At 32.1% G+C, this 20,579-nt stretch overlaps 1 protein-coding gene across 4 annotated transcripts; it reads right to left on the bottom strand.

Annotated features, from left to right (window-relative positions):
- Positions 1 to 1,041: 1,041 nt before the first annotated feature.
- On the bottom strand, positions 1,042 to 20,113 carry LOC148601592 (leucine-rich repeat-containing protein 34-like). Of its 4 annotated transcripts, none has more exons than XM_088555471.1 (10): positions 20,003 to 20,113; positions 16,622 to 16,740; positions 13,634 to 13,648; positions 9,561 to 9,750; positions 9,024 to 9,236; positions 8,548 to 8,679; positions 6,514 to 6,632; positions 5,142 to 5,297; positions 3,230 to 3,356; positions 1,042 to 1,778 (listed from the first exon to the last, which is right to left on the bottom strand). In XM_088555471.1, the coding sequence occupies exons 2-10, from the start codon at positions 16,735 to 16,737 to the stop codon at positions 1,554 to 1,556; spliced, it is 1,293 nt and encodes a 430-aa protein (XP_088411597.1). In that variant the 5' UTR covers positions 16,738 to 16,740; positions 20,003 to 20,113; the 3' UTR covers positions 1,042 to 1,553. The 4 variants fall into 4 exon arrangements, with proteins under 4 accessions (XP_088411597.1, XP_088411598.1, XP_088411599.1 ...); XM_088555472.1 differs by having other exon boundaries at positions 19,975 to 20,105; XM_088555473.1 differs by lacking the exon at positions 13,634 to 13,648.
- Between the last annotated feature and the right edge of the window lie 466 nt (positions 20,114 to 20,579).

The following is a 20,579-nucleotide window of genomic DNA, read 5'->3' as shown; positions in this document are numbered from 1 at the left end:
AGAATTAAATATGATATATTAGAAGTTTTTGCATGTATAAAATGGACCTAGCTAGAAAGTTAGTTTCCAACAAAAAGTAAACTTTCCATTCATTTTTATGAACTAAAGTGTCAAAGCAACACATTAAACAATTCACACTTTTCTTTCATGAACTAAGAAAATTTGTGACCATGAATAGTTACAGACAAACTTGATGACTTTTCATTCGGATTTGTGAAGTTTCCTTTCATCAGTGGTAAAATCCCTTCAGCACCCGCCTATGGAGTTTTCATATCACAACTCATACATTACATATATGCCAGAGCTTGCTGTAATTATGCAAACTTTTCGTATCGCGTTACACTTCTTACAATAAGGCTTCTGAAATAGGGTTGTTGCTACAAGATTGGCGTTAAATCCCAACAAACAAACAAACAACAAACAAGATTGAAGTCATCACTACAGAAGTTTTATGGTAGTCATCATGAACTTGTGGATCGTTAAGGTACATCAATCTGCACAATGAAAACTGATCTGTTTAACGTGTCTACCCTGGACTTGACTTTTTGTGGGTGGGTGTGTTACTTTGTATGTATTATTTTAGTTACTTTATGTTCTTTGTTGTGACTGTCTGTTTTCCATGCATGGTCTTTGCCCCTGGATTACATTCTCCTGATTTCAGTAAGAATCTTGGTTCCCTTGATTACTCTTTCAAAGAGATCTACACACTTATACTAAAGTACATGTAATGGTAGGGATACCAAATGTCTGTAGATGGCATTGATGAAACCTCACAGTGGCGGATCCAGGGAGGGGGTGCATCCTACTATTTATCAGAAAATTTGTCACTTTCATGTGTCAATTTGACACAAAATAGCAAATAATGTCCCAGAACCCAACTTTTTTCTGTGGAACCCCAGCTGGCACCCCTTCTTTTCAAAGTGTCTGGATCCTTCCCTGCTACAGACACCGACCACAAAGTCATACCATTATACAACCACAAATTTTTTGCGTTTGTACAAAAACAAAACAGGTAATGGTTGGCAAAGATAATGGCATATGTACAGTTTCAAAATTAACATTTTATTGATAAAATGAAAAAAAATTATATACAAATTAATGAAATGTTGATATCACAGTATGCACATATAGTTTAAGTATTCTATACAAATCTTCAACAAAACCCTTTCAAAGGAAGGCATTGATCACATCCACCCTTCTTTATTCAAATGTCCTGGTCCAAAATATCAAATTTATAAGTGATTCTTAAAAATCCTCAATTAGAACAGTGAATATTTCTTGATGCACTCCATAGCAGTTATATACTGTATTTAAAAAAAACAAGTTGTGTCTTTATAATATAAATTCTCTTTATAGACACAATAACAAAATGTCTAATTCCACTTCAGGAGGAGCAGGTAAAAACTTTGAAAATTTCTGAAGATAAATGATTCACCTGAATTAAATTCTCAATAAAAGATTAAAATAATAGTGGTAATAAAAAGGGAAAGTACCTCAACATCCTATATGGAACAGAGCCTGAATTCTTTATATCACAAAAGTCTGTATTAAATTTAGTAAACAGTTAGATCTTTAACAACAATAACATCAGAGCCTCTTGGGTTCTTTCCCCTTTGTTGCCATGATGGTACATCATCGCCATAACTAGGAGCATAATAATAATGGCGGTTTATTTGATGGTTAAGTTCACACAGTTTTGTTACTCCGTCAACAACATATGCCTGAACATCTGTGTTCTCCTTTCTTAGTCTTCCACTATCTAATAGGTTAGCAAAAGCCTGAAAAAAATATATACATAGTATAGAACATCAGTTCTGCTGTACAAAATTTTGTCTTCTATCCTACACAGTACCATACCATGTATTTCCTGGTTTTAAGGAGGTAGACCTTGGATAAGGGACACAACTCTTATAAATAATTGGAACGTTTAATTCATCATTTTACATCAATCTCATGTAAGCAACAAAGTTACTCAAACTTATTTCATTCTGTTTCAAAGGAAAACTTGAAAGGCTTTGGTAAAATTAAGTATGATACAAACATATCACTGATTTCTAGAGTTAGTACCCTTACCCTAAGTCTACCTCCTTAAATACATGTACATTTAAGAATTAAGCAGGGGAGATAAGTTGAAATTTTCATCAATGTTTTTATAGTGCTGATATTTTACTGGATGCCCCATCAGTTGGTGAACCATTATAGTTATGAAAGGTGGTTAGGAAAAGAGCACTTAGCAAATTTTATACAAAAGGCACTTTTTTTATGTATATAAAATTACTTTACATTGTTTATATCCAAAAATTATAATGGAGATGCTTTTTTTCATATGGAAATGGGTAATTAGGCACCCTAAAGAGAGATGCAAGAAACTATTTTCAGTTGGCCTAAGGTGAATAGTCTAAAGTTTTAAACATAGTTACAATGAAGAACAGTGCTTCAGGTCTCCCACCTGGAAGAAGTGAAGGCTTTTGACTTGAAAGTACAACACTTAAGTTCAATTATCTCCTTTTGGAGTCCTCCCACAGAAGCTTTATCATTTCATGCATATCTACATATGATGTGAAACCTTGCTACATTGTATAAAATTTTATCAAAATCTCTTGAGCAGTATACATGTAGGAGGACTTGCGATGACAAGGTTTCAACATGTAAAAACACTAAGGTTGGATTATCTCCAATTAGAGTCCTCTGACAGTAACTATATTCCTTCATGCACATCTACATATGATGCCTAACCTTCCAATAAAATTTAATCAAAATCCCCTGAGCAGTGTCTGATAAGTTGAGCTGACTAGGTTTTAACATGTAAAAACCTCTTAGTTGGATTATCTCCCTTTAAAGTCCTCAGACACTAACTATTCATGCACATCTACATATGATGCTTAACGTTCATATGAAATTTCACTAATAGCAAGAGTTTGGCTGACATGAAATGTGGACGGATGGACGGACAGAAAGACAGACCTATATATCCCCCAAACTTTGTTGATGTGGGTATATAAAAGTGTTTGATCAGTTTTAACATTTTCTTTTAAAAAAATAATCAGAACCTAAGCCCCACCCCCTGCACAGCATTTGCCACTGCAGGAACCAACATATAAAACAGACCACAATAAATAAAACCTAATCTCCACCCTTGCACAGCATTTGCCACTGCAGGAAACAAAATATGTAACTTACAGACTAAAAATATCTCAACTTAAGTCCCCCTTTTTGCATCAACACTTACAATAGCAGCTGGTTCCTCTAACTTGTTTCCCCAGATATAAATGTTGGTAAGTGTTGTATTTCTTTTCATGGCATCAGCTAGAGCACACAGACCTTTACTGCCAATGTTATTTGTAGTGACAACTAACCTGAAAAAAAATATTAATAGGAAATTTACAGCAAAAACATTACCAAGGGAGATAATGTAGTTCCTAACCAATTTATTACATTCTAATTATTATTTGGTCTTTGTATGAAGACTTGAATAAAACTGTTAGTGAGACAAAAACAAAAGGCTCCCAGGAGCCTGAATTGCTCACCTGGTTTTATCTTTCAAGGGCAATAAAGTTAACAAGGAGTTGTCCAACAATTTTGATTCAAGCAGATTTTGTTAGTACTTATCATAAGGATCATTTCAACAACTGAATGTTTCTTTCTATCTATCATAGTTTTTTAGACATTGGCTGAAAACTAGAAAAATCTCTTATATCACCTTTCAAGGGCAATAACTCTTACAAGGAGTCGTCTGACAACTTTTATCCCTTGGAGACTTATCTAGGCCTTAAAATGAGGATCATTTCAGCGATTGAAAGAATTGGGCTAAACGTAATGGTTTTGGAAATGCATGTGAAAAACTACTGTGTGACCTATATGTTCTATTTTTAGTAACAGTGGCCATGTTTTTCAACAAATCAAAATCCCCACCCTATTTCTATGCAGGATATCCCAAGAAACATTCATACCATGTTTGGTTCCAGATGGTTGAGTGGTGTCAGAGGAAAAGAGTTTTGAAAAATTGTTATCGATGGACAACGATGACGGATGATGACAACAGACGATGACAATGACAATAGATGCCAAGACGGCCAGGTGAGCTAATAAGGGGACTTTCCATGAGATTATCCCTAAATTAAAATAGTCATATAGTTGTGATGTTTAGTCTTGGACATGGAGTACAGTTATGCTAGCAAAGGAAGGCACTCAACAACAGCAAGATGAAAATCCTGTCCGCTACACAGAGATGAAGACCATTATCAAATCTCTGCACAGTACCCTCAGAAGGAAGATAGCTACTACAGAGGATGGCCAGATTTGTTGAGGAGACTGGCATTCAAGTGTAATGGTGAACAACAAGAAGAAGAGAACAGTTGAACTGACCAGCAATCTTTATTAACTATGCTCAATTCTGCATGGAGATGATCTGTATTTTAGAGAAACCAATACAAACATCTTCCATAAAAACCAACAAAATCAAGAAAGATAACTCTTACAAAAAGTGCCAAGTTTTATACACAATCTATACCACCAAAATCAAGAAAGATAACTCTTACAAAAAATGCCAAGTTTCATACACAATTTATACCAACAAAATCAAGAAAGATAACTCTTGCAAAAAGTGCCAAGTTTCATACACAATCTATACCACCAAAATCAAGAAAGATTACTCTTACAAAAAGTGCCAAGTTTCATACACAATTTATACCACCAAAATCAAGAAAGTTAACTCTTACAAAAAGTGCCAAGTTTCATACACAATTTATACACTGTACCACGAAAATTAAGAAAGATAACTCTTACAAAAAGTGCCAAGTTTCATACACAATTTATACCAACAAAATCAAGAAAGATAACTCTAACAAAAAGTGCCAAGTTTCATACACAATTTATACCACCAAAATCAAGAAAGATAACTCTTACAAAAAGTGCCAAGTTTCATACACAATCTATACCACCAAAATCAAGAAAGATAACTCTTACAAGTTTTCATCTCAACGAAAACAACAATAACAACCAAATAACAAATGGTCTGTAGTGGTTTCTGCATTAGAAATTAAAATAAATTTTCTGCATTTTTGACATGCTTTAATCACCTACTTTCTGATGTTTATAAAAACTGCTACTTTTTTAGCATTTTAAAAAAAAATAAATCTTACGTTTTAAGATTGGTATTGAGTGTGGCAATTGCATTAGCAATATGTACAGCTCCATCGTCTTCAAGTCTGTTATAGCCAACATCAAGTACTTCTATGGCAGTGTTGTTCATCAATACCTTGGATAATTCTTGAATCCCATCTCTGGTAAATCTATTGCTGAATTAACATACATCAACATGGTTTAAGAAGTTTATCCTTTGGGCAAAATGTGTGCTTTTGAAAGTACTGGAATAATCTAAAGGGCTTTCAAAGTTATGCTGATCATTGTGTAGTTGTTGTGGCATTTACATGTATACAAATAAATTAAAAATTAAAAAAGATACACATAGTACAAAAGCTTTAATCATGTAAATATTTCTGTTGCCTTTATGTGAGAGCAAAAACTCCGTCTAAAGTGAGTAAAAATAAATGCATTTCTTTGTCCCATTCCCAGTGATTAAAAATACATGACTTTTTTAACACTGGGCGGTGACTAAATTTTTGCAACAGTTTTCCCATCATTTTACATTTTCCAAGGTTTTTTATATTTAATACTTCATGGGAGAAACTAGTTCTCCTTAAGCCTATTTTTGTTTAAAATTATTTCTTCACTCTCAAAGTTAAAATTAAGATGTTAACATGTTCACTAAAGCTCGCATATTGAAAATTTTAATTTACGATTATGAGAGAAGTAATAATTTAAACCCCTCATTACTGAAGAAGAACCTATACGAGAGTTTGCCAATCTCATTAGCAATGTCATATTCACTTCTTTGCAAATCATTAAGCATCAAATTGGTTGGCAAATAAACAACTAAATATACAACTGACAATGTCATGATTAGAATCCCAATTTTCAAAACTTTATAACTTTATTTTTATATATCCTATTTCGGTCCTGTAAAACATTTCATTTCAAGAGTTCATACTTTGTATGTGAATTCATAACTCTTTTACTTGAAAAATAAATTTCTAACGATAATTATAAGTAAACCTTTAATTTCATATAAAATCATTATAATTTCATACTCATATACATATTTATTCAAAAATTGATTGGATAAAAAACAGTTTTATTTGCAGTTTAGGGAACCAAAACAATTTTTCAATTATCTTAAAAATTGAAAAATTTTGATTTAATGTTGATGCCCCATGTCACTCATTGGATTTTTTGCCAACCAAAACCAAATCACAGGTAAGTGATGACATCACAAAGAATTCTCCTATACTTACCAATCATTTTTTTTTCTTAATTAGTGATTTCTTGCAATATTTTTTTCACTTTGATAGGAAAGGGGTGAGTTCCAATACCATAGAGCAGACATATCAGATTTGCATTGATATCCTTTAAAAATTAGTATCAAAACATTTTGTTCTCTTATTACAGTCTTACCAGCTGATGTCTAGATATGTTAATGTATTGTTGTGTATCAGATTGTCTGCCAGCCTTGTCAATCCAAAATCTCTCATGTCATATTTCTGTAGATGAAGCTCTTTCAATGTCGTGTTGACCTGCAAAATTGTTACAATTTAATGCATCACAAAAGAGCATCATATCATATAAGGTGTATAGTGTACAATGGAATATTGGAATAACACGTTTTTCATATGTTTCATGATAGACAATAAAAACATGTTTGTCATGTTTCGGACCAACACAAAAAACATTTGGAAAACATATGTTTTGGACTTCCTTTAGTAATTCTGAAAAAACGCATAAAAGATCTCATTGGAATTTATATCTTTCACATAGAAAATAACATGATTTTTGTGTGGTTTTGTAAAAAAATATGTCTTCATGAGAAACAGCACGGGTTATATGAAAAATCACATGTTAATTTATGTTTTCTTTGACATTTCCAAACAAAATATCAAAAATAAAAATAAGTAGGCTTTTCACCCATGAATCACATTTTGCATGATCCTTAGCTGGAGTGCTACTTAATTGCACAAAAATACATGTAAATATTCTATATTGGTTTTGAACATGTTTGGGTATGTTTTAAAACAAATGAAAACATATGTTGCATTTTTTCCCGCATAATCCCCGTTAAGCTGAACCAGTATATTTGTCATTTTAGAGAGCAGTCAAGCAGTTCATAGAATTTTTTTCCCCATTCATCAAATGGCTCAAAGTCGGTCTTTGACTGTTTTTTTCATAGTTTGAATTAAGTTTGTTTTCTCTACCTACCCATAAAAATTGGCCTTACCCAAATAATTTTATTGCCATTCACTGACAAGATTTTTAAAAAATTTTCAAAGCAATATTTTTTCACTTCTTTGATCATGTTTTTTACAGAATCGTATGAACTTAGGGGAAAATATTTTACCTACCTACCTACCCAAAGCCAGGAGCTGGGGTCGGGTAAGGGAAAAAAATTATTTTAAGTGAGGTCTTGGTGGGGTTTTTATCTGTCGCATTCCCTGTTTCAACCTTTTTCTCTATAACATTGATATACAGATATATAGGGAAAAATGTAGCTTTTCACTTTCGTTTAAATACTTTAGATTGTATTTCATGGCAAGTCCACACAAAAAATATTACCATGAGCCTGATGGGGAAGACGTAATGTTCTATCAGGACTCTTAATTTATATTATTCTTTTATCATTGTCATTACAGTTAATTTTTAATACCATTGTCTTTGGAATATGCATACAAAAGTAAGTTATCACAGCAGTAACTGGAGATAAAATAAAAAAAAAATTAAATCCAATACCAAGAGAGAATTACAGAGTCAACGATACATTAGTAGGTCAAGGAATAGGAGTGTTCAACTTTAAAACAGAGGTAACCCATGGTCATCTTAATTTATTAATTTTCACACTGTACTAATTTTTGCAGTGGACAGTAAACTGCAACAAATAGTATCAGTGAAACTTATTTTTACCACTATCCAACACTAGCCATTCTTTAAAATTCAAAAATTGATACAGTCTTACCTGTGAAAATCGGCCATCCTTTGGACAACAAAAAGAGGCCGGTTTCTACAGTGAACTGATTTGATCAGGTTTTAGTGGGGAATCCAAAAAAGTTTGAAAAAACGATGACAGATGATAGCCAAGGCATAATACCGTGTTTTATGCATGATCAATGATTAAAAACCTAGCATAATTACTTATCGATAACTTGACATGCGTTTGATGACACGGTTTTGACAGGTAGGTTATAACTGGGTTTTGTGTATTGGGAGTGGGGTTGATGACTGGAATTCGGAACGACCAGGGGCCAGTCTATAAGGGGTATTTATCTATAGAAAATATGTGAATAAATTTGGGACTATAAAAATCGGCCCTTTTAGACAGGATTCCAGTTTATTCAGTGGCCTGATTCTTCAGGTTTGACTACCTGCAAATATGTTGATGTGATAAAATCTGCAAAAAAGAGAACCCATGAAAATTATTATTTTTACAGTAGATGTACAAACCTTCAGCATTTTTGCAAAATGTACAGTTGTCTCCTCTTGCTGTGAAAACAGGATAGGTCGGCTAATGTTCAATGCTTTTAAGGTTTTGTTGTTATACAGGACAGTAGCTATGGCAATAATACTCTCTATTGTCTGAAAATATTTTTAAAAAATGCATGAGATATATATTTCAACTGTAAACTTGATATAAACATGGATGATTTTAAGAAGTATAACATGAAAAAGGAAATCGGCAAAATTGAAAGTAAACATGGCATACTTCCACCTTGTGACTGATTACTTTCAAATGTAATCGATTACATTGTAATTACATGAGGTAAAATGTAATCTATTGTATCATGATTACTCATAATTTGAAATGTAATTGATTACATATGACTACTTTTGTCAAAGTTGTTCACGAAGTTGATGTACAGCAACCAAAATCACTTACAAAATATGCCCTATCTATATTAACATTTTGCCTATACACATACCAAGTCTGTATCAGCCACATCAAGGGCCTCTAGTGCTGTGTTGATCTGCAGGGCCTGGGCAAACCACATCCCTCCCTTATTGCCTATTTTATTGCCTGTCATTCTGAGGGACTTCAGAGACTCATTTTTCAGCAAAGCCTTGGCAATATGCTCAGCTCCGTCAGCTCCAATTTCATTACACATGAGATTTAAGTCTGTCAGTTTAGTGTTTTCCTGGAAATAAAAAAGTTTGATTTTAAGAAAAACAGATGGAAGAATTTTTGTATAAGTTTAAATCATTATGTTAATAAGACAAAACTTAGGACCAGGAAATTTTGAAATAAAAAAAGATAATCTTTTTGATTATAATATTCTTATCTATCTTTCTTTTGATATAATATATTTTTTTTGTGATATTTTCAATGAATACAAATAAGCCTACAAACTAAGTTAAGATTTTAAAGAAGAAAAACAATCTAAACAGAAATAATGGTATAGAGGTGAAAGAGGGTTGTCAGAACCGTCCACATCCAAAGAACCATGAGTTTAAGAATATACCTCTAGAAGTTTAGCTAAGAATTTTGCTCCTTCATCTGTAATATTGTTGTAGCGAAGATCTAAACTTGTGACGTAGCTGTTATTTTGTAGTGTTTTGTACAGTGCTTCACAGTCTTTATCCTCCATACGTGTGTCAGTCAGGAGTTTGTTGTTTCCAGCCAAATACAAAAGCATCTGGTCCTTAAAGTCACTAAAATGGCCCAATTAAGAAAATATTAAAGTTGAAGAGTTTTTACGAATTAGAATACTCGAAGTATTTGGTATTCTAAGTCCTTTAAATGGCAGATCAAAAAAATACCTACTCAGAGTTGCAACTAGCTGGTTGAAAGCATCTTTTAAATACCCACATGTTGCCTGCAGGTTACAAGAAAAACCCTACCATAGTACATGTATTATAATATAGTTTCACTGAAATAGTTAAGTCACAAAAAATTTCAATATCATTAGAACACCTAAAAACTTTATATCCTGATTTATAACCAAATTCTGTATAGTGCACTTAAAAAATCTGTTGTGAGTTTTATATCAAGACATAAACTGTAAAAATGATGTATTATAATTTGATTCTATAAAAAACTTCAAACTGGGAAAATGTTTCCAAACAAAGTTCATGTTAGTAAGGGACACAAAAATTAGCATTTTATTTAAACACATTCAATTTTCTAATTATGAAGAAAACAGGATTTTTAATAGAGTAAGAACAAAGAGACAAATCAAATCAAAAACAACAAAGATATGAGAAGATTTACTGTGTTAATGGTCGGGATTTAGGTGTTGGAGAAGGCAGTATACACTTCTTTTAAAATGAACACCACATACCATGATTTTCAATTCATTTCAATACTTAAGAATACATTTAAATTTCAAAATAAACAAAAAACTTGCTTGCATATTCTCATACAAAACTTAGTCTTTCCATAAAATCTTATGTTATCATGTTATCAGTAATGCAGACATGGCATTCATTTCTATTTTGAGTGTCAGTAATTTGATGTTCAAATTTCCTGAAATGCATTGCAATTTCATCATCAAAGGGAGATAATTCATTTTTCCCTATCATTCTATTGCAATTCTGTATTGTAACCTTGAGCTCACTTTTCTGTATCCTCACACTTCTTATGACAAATCAACTGGTCTTCAATAGACCATAAACTATGTGCACACATTGACAAATTGTGAGTTTTTTCTGTGCATGATTTATTATTTTTCAATTTTGCCTGATTCTTACAGAGACTGACACTTAATTTAAGCAATTGACTTTTTGTTTAATTAAAAAAAAAAACAAAAAAACAAGTATGATCAAACTCACAAATGATAGGAATTATTAAGGAAAATTTCTAAAATAACAAAATACAATTATTTATAATAAATTATCACAAAAAAATTATTTGTTCAACCTCCATGTGCATATTAGGACACACCATGTGACAGTCATGTGACCACAACAATGCTCACCCCTCTGTACTGAAACTTTTTCTCATAGCTGATCCTACTCTACCACCACTGTTATGCGTAAAATAAGTAGTTTGTTATACAGAATTACCATAAACTAAGTTACTTTACACCTCTGTTACGCTAAGCTTTGCTTGTTAATTTAGTTTTAGATTTATCATAAACCATCAAGGCAACAACTGTTGCAAGCACCTAGCCTGTTATTTGTGTAAACACTTGGTTAATTTGTAAATCAAAACACCATTGAGCGTTAAGAAAGAATTGTTATGTAATTAATTCACACATCAACAAATTTACGCATGCATGTTAGAATTGAAAAAAAAAAAAACAAAAAAAAACATGTAAGTTCCACTCATAGTAAATATCAAATGCATTTATATACACAAGACAGCTATTATTTACTCTGCTTTTTTTCACAAACTAATCTAAGTATGGATAAAGCTGGGGAAAAGAATTGAAGATTTGAAAGTTTAATCTCACTAACTTAATTACGATCTTCATGAAAACATTTAAAGGAAACTAAATTATGTAAGCTAGGAGTTTTGGGTTTTTCAAGACATACCTTCTGACAATAAATCAACATAAAGAGAACACTATCACAAAGTTCTCTTTCTTAACAGATTTTCAATTGCCCTCAAATGATGGAAGGTATGAAACCATGGACACTCAGTATAATGCCTAAAGCATCTATGATCTGATGATCTTACACGATACAATTTCCATTATGGTCTAGGGCTTTGTTTTCTAACTGCAGATTGAAGTTATCACTAGGGAGATTAAAATGGCATGCCAATAAATAATATGAGATTTAGAAATTCAAATATCAGTGATCATGCATTTCACTTAATTCTTGAAACATGCAAAGTCAAGATTTGTATAACAGAATTACCTGTTAGATGAAATGCTATGTGCATGTAAAATTGCTATTACATTTTGGAAAAAAAAATTACAAATATTCCCTTCTTTTTCCAATGTTATTTAGGAAACCTAAATGTTGGAGCTGATTATACACAATCTGATTAAAATGTTCCGATCAGTCACTGCATGTAGTGACTAATTGGAACAGTTGATAGGTCAAATTTTAATTAGATAAGATTGTACAGTGATGTATGTATAATAAAAAAAAAGTAATTAAAAGGTAGACAACTATTTGTTATTTTGTCTTCTATATCTTATTAACACAGGTTAATGCATTATGTACAAAATGTAAGCTCTTACACCATCTGATACAAAAACCATAGTTTGGTAAGGCCACATGAATTTTTGTTTCTATAGAGAATCTATTATGATTTCAGAAATTAAGAAAAAAATAAGTGTAGAATCCATGGACCATTCAAAAGGGCTCATCCCCCCCCCCTAAAAAAAAGAAAAAAATGATTAGAACTAGGTCAAATGCAATATTTTTGTCAATCTCTGTTCAAACATGTACTTACACAATTCGATTCAATATTTTGGAATATACATGTAAATTCATATTGATTAATGAACATCAAAAGAAGCATTCATCTAACAGGTAATCCACTAATATTGTTTACCATGAAAAAAAGACAGAATTAAAAGATTTTTTTTTAGATTTTAACAGAACTACAGTCTGCAAGAGAATGTGAGAGTTGTTAATCAAAATGCCTCAAAATCTGATGGTGCAATTTAACCACCTTGAGTTCAATTTATGTTTGAATTTTTTTTTAGTAAAGTAAAATTGTTCAAACTTGATCTTCCCTTCCACCAAACTATATAAAATAAGACTTAATCCAAGCTCAGATTTACTTCAAGGATTCTTTATAATGTTGTCGCAACAGGGCCTGGTGATCACAATAATCACAATTAAAAATTCTGAACTTAAAGTTACGATTTTCTGTTGAAAAATCTTGGTTTTCTTTTTGAAAAAGGGCAGTAACTCCTGAACAGTAGATGTGATCGATCTCAGTATAAATCTTGTCATGATTATATGCAGTGTTTTACTACAGAACTTGGGTTCAGAATTAAACCAAAAGAACCCCTTGTTATTTAAAATGTACAAAGGAATTAAACAATTTTGGAGGTGGCATTGTTTTTATGATACAAAATGTGGTTTTAAAATCTGAACAGTTTTGGTTGAATGGTTCTTATAGTTTCCATAAACCATCTGCATTAGAGACATGTGGAACATTATATTGCCCCAACTTTATAGAGCACGGGCACAAAAAAATACAAAAGTAAATCAAGCCCATATACTTAATTATCTCCCTTTCCTAATATAATATACAAACTGACAAAACATATTATAACTAAGTAAATAATTTATTACCAAAAGGACTTATGATTCACTCAAAAAATGGCAAATGGACATTAATGGTTCCCAAATTTACAGAGCAAGAATACACTTACTGGAAGGGAAAAAAATCAAGAACAATTTTGTACAGTCAATGTTCATTATCTCCCTTTCCCTGTATACACAAACTCATAATTTCTTTTTTTTAAATCAAGAAACCTATTGCTTTACATTCATTTAGTTATCAAAAAGACTAAACATTTACTCAAAATAGCTTTATAAGATAAAACACCATCAGATTTTTAGATTACAAGGCTTCATACCAAACTATAAAATGTGATTTGTGATTGATTCACACATCCATACTTACCCAGTTTTCTCTCTTCTGTAGTGCAGTGATAATTGTGAAAGGGTTAATATGGTGGGCACACAAATAATTCAAAAATCGTTACAAGAAAAACAATCATCTACAAAAACTTATATTGTACTATCAAATGAATGAATTATGTATGATAGTACATATACATGTACATGTATGTACAGTTTTCTTAATCTCCAACTATGAAACTACTTAAATGTGCAAGATTACATATTAAATATAATGAACTTGAACATGATTAATGGAACTTATCTAATCTTGTGACCTGAAAATTTTGTCAGCGACCAAGTAGGGAGCAATTTTCCTTATAAGCAAATTTTGGCACATTTTGGCAATCTGTCTAAACACACCAAAATAAATTCTGTACAATATTTACACTTGGTTGAAGTACATAGTGCACTATTTAGTATCTGACATAAGTAGAAATGCTGAAATTCACCCATCCCTTTTGCCTCAAGATTGCCAAATTTTACATCCATCAAAAAGCCGCCATACATTATCATACAGGTTAAATAAATGGCTGTGCTAAAGTCCATGACTTTACATGCCTATCCCCCTTTTCTTGGTGTTTAAATAAAGTCCAATAACCCTGATACAAAGTATTTTTAAAAGGCAATGACGCAAACAGGGAAATTCCTTCCACGAAGACAAACATTGTACAACAAGTGATCAAAATCCCTCAAAGAGTTTTTGAATTTAGTGTACTTTGTGTGACTGACAAGACAGTGGTATACCAGGCCTGTGCCAGAATTTTTTCTGCGGGTCAAGGGATGTCATTTGAAAAAAGTATTCTATACTTTAATAGTGCTTCAATTTAACCAAATTTAATCTTCTTTGAACAGTTTTTAATGCATTTTTGCTTCCAAAGTAAGAAAGTTGTCCCATCTACAAAACTTTGGAAAAACTACCATATAGAACTTGAAAAACTGTTAGCTATGCTCATTAACCGAAAATTTCCCACTCCCCCATTTGATAACTTGCACCAATTGACTTCCAAATTGAATTGGATGAAAAAATAAAATAGGATTTGTACAATGGCAATAAGAAATATAGATTCTGTGAAAGTTTCATTAAATCCCATTTAGCGTAATAGTAATGGATAAGAGATCAGTACCCTCTGTGAAATTCAAGGAAGGAAATACAGACAGAAGAAAGGACAGACACCCCTATCACTATTATAACCCAACTTTCGATGGGGGAGGAGGTGGGGGGGTTTGTAACACTCAAATGTCAGATTAGACAAGTTTCACTTAATTATGTAAAGTGATACTGGATGGCTTTGTGATAACCTTTATATAATATAGGGAATAATGTAAAGAAAGATATTATTGTGCATATCTTTATCATGATTTTCATTTTGATTAATGCAATATGATCAACTGCATTTAAATATTGTAATCCTTGTTATTATCTTGCAATGATAAAAATGTCAGAATAATTTCCAATCTTGTTTTATTTTTATTGTGTTGACATTTAAATAGTGTGTCATAATATTCAATTAAAGTCCAGCTTTGTTGTTATTTAAATCAGTATTTATGGTAAGTTGTCTCATTGGTATTATCCATCCTTTTTTTTAAATTAAGGAGGTAGACCTAGGGTAAGGGACAAAACTCTTACAAATTATTGGAATGTTTGTATTCAGCATTTTACATAAATCTTATGTAAGCATCAAAGTAACTTGGACTAATTTCATTCTGTTTCAAATGAAAGCTTGATAGGCTTTAGTAAAATTGAATATGATACAATATTATACATAATCATAGTCTCTTTTCCTGTTACCAGTAGTATAGCTAATTTAAAAAAAAAAGATTTGTAAAGTTAGGACTCTTTGGTCATAACCTCCTCTTTGTACAGCAAGAAAATAATTCAAAATATGATTTGGCTGCTAATTAATGTCAAGTCATAAAATATTTTTTATCAGAGAAAAATTTATCTGACCGAAGGCAATGTCAGACAAAATTTAATTAAATTCAGCAGAAATTTTAATTAAAAATCACATTTTCTTGTTGAACGTACAAATGTATAGGGACAAAAAGAATATATGATATTAAGACAAACAGAACAAAAATGTATTCGCAAGTCTGTTTAATTCATCACTTTACACCCCCCACCCCCCAATTTTCAATAGAGAAATTAAGTAAACCCAATAATAATAACAAATTAAGAAGGTAGACCTAGGGTAAAGGGAAATAACTCTTGAAATCAGTGATATGTTTGTATCCTATTCAATTTAACCAAAGCCTTTCAAGCTTTCCTTTGAAACAGAATAAAATCAGTCCAAGTTACTTTGATGCTCACATGAGATTGATGTCAAATGCTGAATACAAATGTTCCAATGATTTGTAAGAGTTGTGTCCCTTACCTTCTGTATACCTACTTAAGGTTGGGAACATGAAACAAAACTATTACTTTAGTTTTTGGGGTCTAAATACAGATTCTTTAGAGATGCCAGATTTCCTTGAGATGTAAAAAGCTCCTTTAATCACATCAAAAAGCCTAAAAGCACAGATTCAAGAATCCATAAGTAGATTGAAGATATTGTTTTTGTCAAAAATTATTGTTTCTACCAGTTTCGTTAATTGAAATAAATGAGGGAAAGTCCCAATAAAATCCTTTCAACAAAATTTTTTAAAAAGTGTTTTTATTTACTTCCCTCTCTCAACTGGAGAGCTGCACTAAAAAAAATGTTTGAAAATTATGAAAAGTAGTTGAAAATTTAGTTCTGTAAGCTAGCCAGAACACAGGAAATTGTCCTTTCCCAGGAAATTAAATGATGTAGAAACACCCCCCCCCCCCCCACAAAACATACATTCCCCTAATTGAAATAATTACCCGGTACTAGCATCATGACAAATGAATGAGGTTAAGTAGAATTATCACACTCCAGATATAGATAAAAATAAATAAATCTACCAAATATTTGATTATCATTATTCTTCAATACTATATCATATTAAGCAAGAATTACTTAAAACCTACAATACAGTATCTTCCTTTTCTTTCTCAAACATCTTGGTTATGTAGGGATGTGGTTTACGGCTAAGCTCTGTACATACAGCTTCATATCTGTAGGCTGTTGAATGGATATCCGACATATTCTACAAACAAGATTATACCAACTAAATTACATTCTGAACAGTTGAACAAACTCTTTAGACAAATTTACTCATGGAGATCAACAATATGAGGCCATACCAACAGGACCTACTGTTCCAATTCTATGGCAAAGATACAAGCAATAAAGCATGAAACAAATATAATCACACAAAGAATCAACATCATCATAGGATAAGTTGTTCTCCTCACTGATTCCCTGTCTGTATTAATTACAAACAATGGCAAACAACAAACTTCCCTTTAAAGAGACCAATGCAGAGACAGTATAAAAATTAGCAGTCGCCTAGTGGCTACTAGATTTTGACCTGGGCTACCAAACTTTTGGGTAAAATTTAGTAGAACATATACAAAATATTAAACAAAAATATTGTATGGGCTACATGTACCAGCTTATATTTCCGAATTTTTAACCCTGCAATGGACCCAATACCACTACAGAATTTAAAATACTGGTATGGCAAATGATAAACTGAAAGTGAACTCAATAAAGACCAAACCAACAGTAACTATATATAGCAGAGATTATGATAATGAAAAATCTAAACTTTACGCACCTCAACCATATGACAGTTACCATGAGCTGACAAGATCTGAGCCATCACACATAAGACTTAATCAACATCCATTGTCAGTTTGTGTTTTATAAAAATCTTTGAAAAAATTCTTAAAATCTAATAATTCAATTTTTCTACTGCAGAACCTTTTATATAACTACATGTATAACAACTCAGGGTAGTATTTATATAACTTTATCTCAACAAACAACTAGAAGCACTGTTTGTCACAGGAGCCCCTGCATCATTTGTTAGTATTGATTTTTTTTTTAGTAAATCAAATGTGTCTGTAAGACACTAATAATGCCCTCACTTGCTAGATTTGCAAAATTAAGAACATGTTTATTTTTGTTTGAAGACATGATTTGCAGATTCAGAAATCCTTCCAAGACTTGTGATACTCGTGGTCTGTGGGTTCAGCTCATTCTTAAATATATGCATATCAACATATTATATCCTGGGCATATACATTGTAGTGTCATGACATTCTGTTCAGTAGTGTCAGACTAGTTTCAATGAGAAAACGAGGACTCAGGTGGACACATAAAAAATGTTAATACCCCAATAACGAATCCCTTATTTTGTGGCTTGGGGTACACTTCTGACAAAAAGTACAAAGTCCAACTATCACCCAGTTCGGTTATATTCCAAACTCCAACAATCACCCAGTTCGGTTATATTCCAAACTCCAACAATCACCCAGTTCGGTTATATTCAATCTATAGTAGCTCAGACTATATTTTTGTTTAATATTTTCTATATGTTCAGCTAAATTTTATCCAAAAGTTTGATAAGCCAGCTCAAAATCTAGTAGTCATGGGCTACTGGGCGACTGCTTATTTTTATCCCTGCAGCGACTTTCCTACTGTTTTGGGGAAGAGGCCAAGGTGCATGCAATAATACGAGGAAAAAAGCATGCAAATTGTGAAATTCAAACCCAAAATAAAATCCTTATGTATCTTATCAATATGATGTAATGTGTTGTCATTCTATATGCCTCTAAAATTGGATCCTTAATTCATATTTTCAGTGAGACATCACACTATAATTTGATTGGTCAAATGAAGGAATTTAAATTGACCGGAAGTCCATAAGTGGAGATGGAGAGATATATTTTTCAATCGTAAATATCTTTGATTATTAAAAATAGTTTAAAAATTGCTTTGGATTATCTTTTCCTTCAAAAGATTGTTTAAAAGAAGAATTTTTACCAACAAAGAATATAGCTGCTACAGATTTTGAATTAGTTTCGGGTTCTATATAGGCAGTGGCTGCTCGTCCACGCATTCATGGAGGGGTAACCTCTACAGGCTAATCTGGTATGAGTCATTTATACAAGGAATCATGACACAAACGGTTCATTTACATTAGTAATGGGGAAATTGTGAGAAATTCTTTTTATACAAATAAATACAAAATGATACAAATACGTGAAAATCGTGACAAATAACAATAAAAATTAATTCTGATTTAATACAAATTACACATTTAACAAACACAAGGATCTTTATATGTGTACCCATTCCAGATGGCAGATGTGAAATATATCCATTCACAGTAGTCCTTCTTTGTAGAAACTAAAATTTTAAGAACATTTCATGCATTTTTAACCTTGTGGTTATTTATATCTTCAGCCAAGATCAAATATTTTTTTTTAAACATCTGGTAAAGAAGATGCATCGACTTTGGCACCAGTCATCATAACTTCTGTGACTTGTTCTGTGTCTGACCAACATAAAACCTGCCTATTTTCAAGCACCTGGGCTTGCTGCAATTATCAAATATTCTGTAAAACTAGTATATAACATGAACAGAAAAATGTTCAGTTTATTAAATGTGAACACAGTTTGGGATGACATTAATAGTCATACAATTGCAGCAATATTTCAGTAAAGAATTGGATGTTTCCATCACGATTCTGTATGTTTTTGACACAAACTGGATGTGTGGACAATTAGCCTGAAGAGGCTCCTCGTCCATGAATGCATGGATGAGCAGCCACTGCCTTCTATATATGTTAACCAAAGGCACATTTGTAGCCTTACCTTGCTACGCCCCCTAGATCTCTTTTATGCCATTCAAAATCATAGATTTAATTAAAATTGTGTACACACAACATAATAAATACATGCAAGATGTTTTAATATGAAAGTAACAATACTGGAACAACAATACGAGAACAAAATTTTGTTCTAGTATTGTTGACAATACTGGTATTCCAGTATTGTGATCGTCAAATACAGGAGATCCAATTTATTTAAAGTCCTTGGATGTCTAGAAGAGAATCGGGTAATAAAATATCTTACCTGATCTTAAAAACAATTAAAAAAATGGCATATTGATTTGATTGATAGTTCATTCTTGCTCATTATTGTTTTGTTTAAATCACAGCCTTTTGTAAGTAAGTGTCTGGTCTTCCTTTATCACCAATACCAATGTCTTAACCCTTATGGACTGTGGCGAACTTATTATATGGAGGTCGATATTCTTGCGAGGGCAAAATTTTCAATTTTGAGTCAACTTTAACACGTGAGAAAATGGTCAAAAATCCATTGCATGTCAATATCTCAAATATCAGTATATAATAACATAAGTCATGCAGGTGCGTCAATTTGACTTCTAAGATAATCGAGCTAGTACTTTTGAGGGGTCGTAAACTACCTTATCAAGTAGATACTTCACGAAGTACCTTGTCAATTAAATAGTTAATTCTAAAATATGCTAGAAGTCATTCAGTTTTGCAGGTCCGCGCCAGCGTTTGTTGCTACAACAACCTTCTTCAAAGCAGGAGACCGAATTCAAGGGGAATAATGCTATTAAGTAAACTAAATACCAATTGAATTTTTGACAATAATAAAGCATAACAACGTACAAGATGTCGTTATTTTGTGTAAGCCAAATTCGAACCCGAACTGAAATTGTCCATGTGTATCTTTAAGCAAAATTCAATAGCAGTTGCAAAGATCCAAGGACTTTAAATAAATTAATAAAAAAAGTTTTATTTAGAGTCAGCATGAAATACATGATAAACATGAGCTCTATTGAGCTTTTGAATGGCATAAAAGAGATCTAGGGGGCGTAGCTAGGTAAGGCTACAAATGTGCCTTTGGTTAACATATATAGAAGGCAGTGGCTGCTCATCCGTGCATTCAAATGCTAAACTTTTTTTTAAATTAAAAAAAAAATATTTCGTTTTCAAAAAATAACATCTCTGTTGTAGATTTGAACTGAAAGTTAAAACGTAAGTCAAAGTCAAATTTCACTAT

The sequence above is a fragment of the Perna viridis genome, chromosome 12 (assembly GCF_037379345.1).
Source record: "Perna viridis isolate PV_CMFRI_1.1 ecotype Kerala chromosome 12, ASM3737934v1, whole genome shotgun sequence".
NCBI classification, from domain to species: domain Eukaryota; kingdom Metazoa; phylum Mollusca; class Bivalvia; order Mytilida; family Mytilidae; genus Perna; species Perna viridis.
The sequence above is the reverse complement of the archived record's forward strand: the minus strand, read 5'-3'. Positions and strand labels throughout refer to the sequence as shown.

Bases quoted from the DNA above. Each gene is read 5' to 3' on its own strand.
- LOC148601592 (XM_088555471.1), bottom strand. From the start codon at position 16,737: ATGTCGGATATCCATTCAACAGCCTACAGATATGAAGCTGTATGTACA. The intron at 9,237-9,560 runs GTATATTCTTAA...TTTTATTTCCAG, and splicing joins TCTTAGCTAAACTTCTAGAG to GAAAACACTAAACTGACAGA. The intron at 8,680-9,023 runs GTATGTGTATAG...AAATATTTTCAG, and splicing joins ATGTGGCTGATACAGACTTG to ACAATAGAGAGTATTATTGC.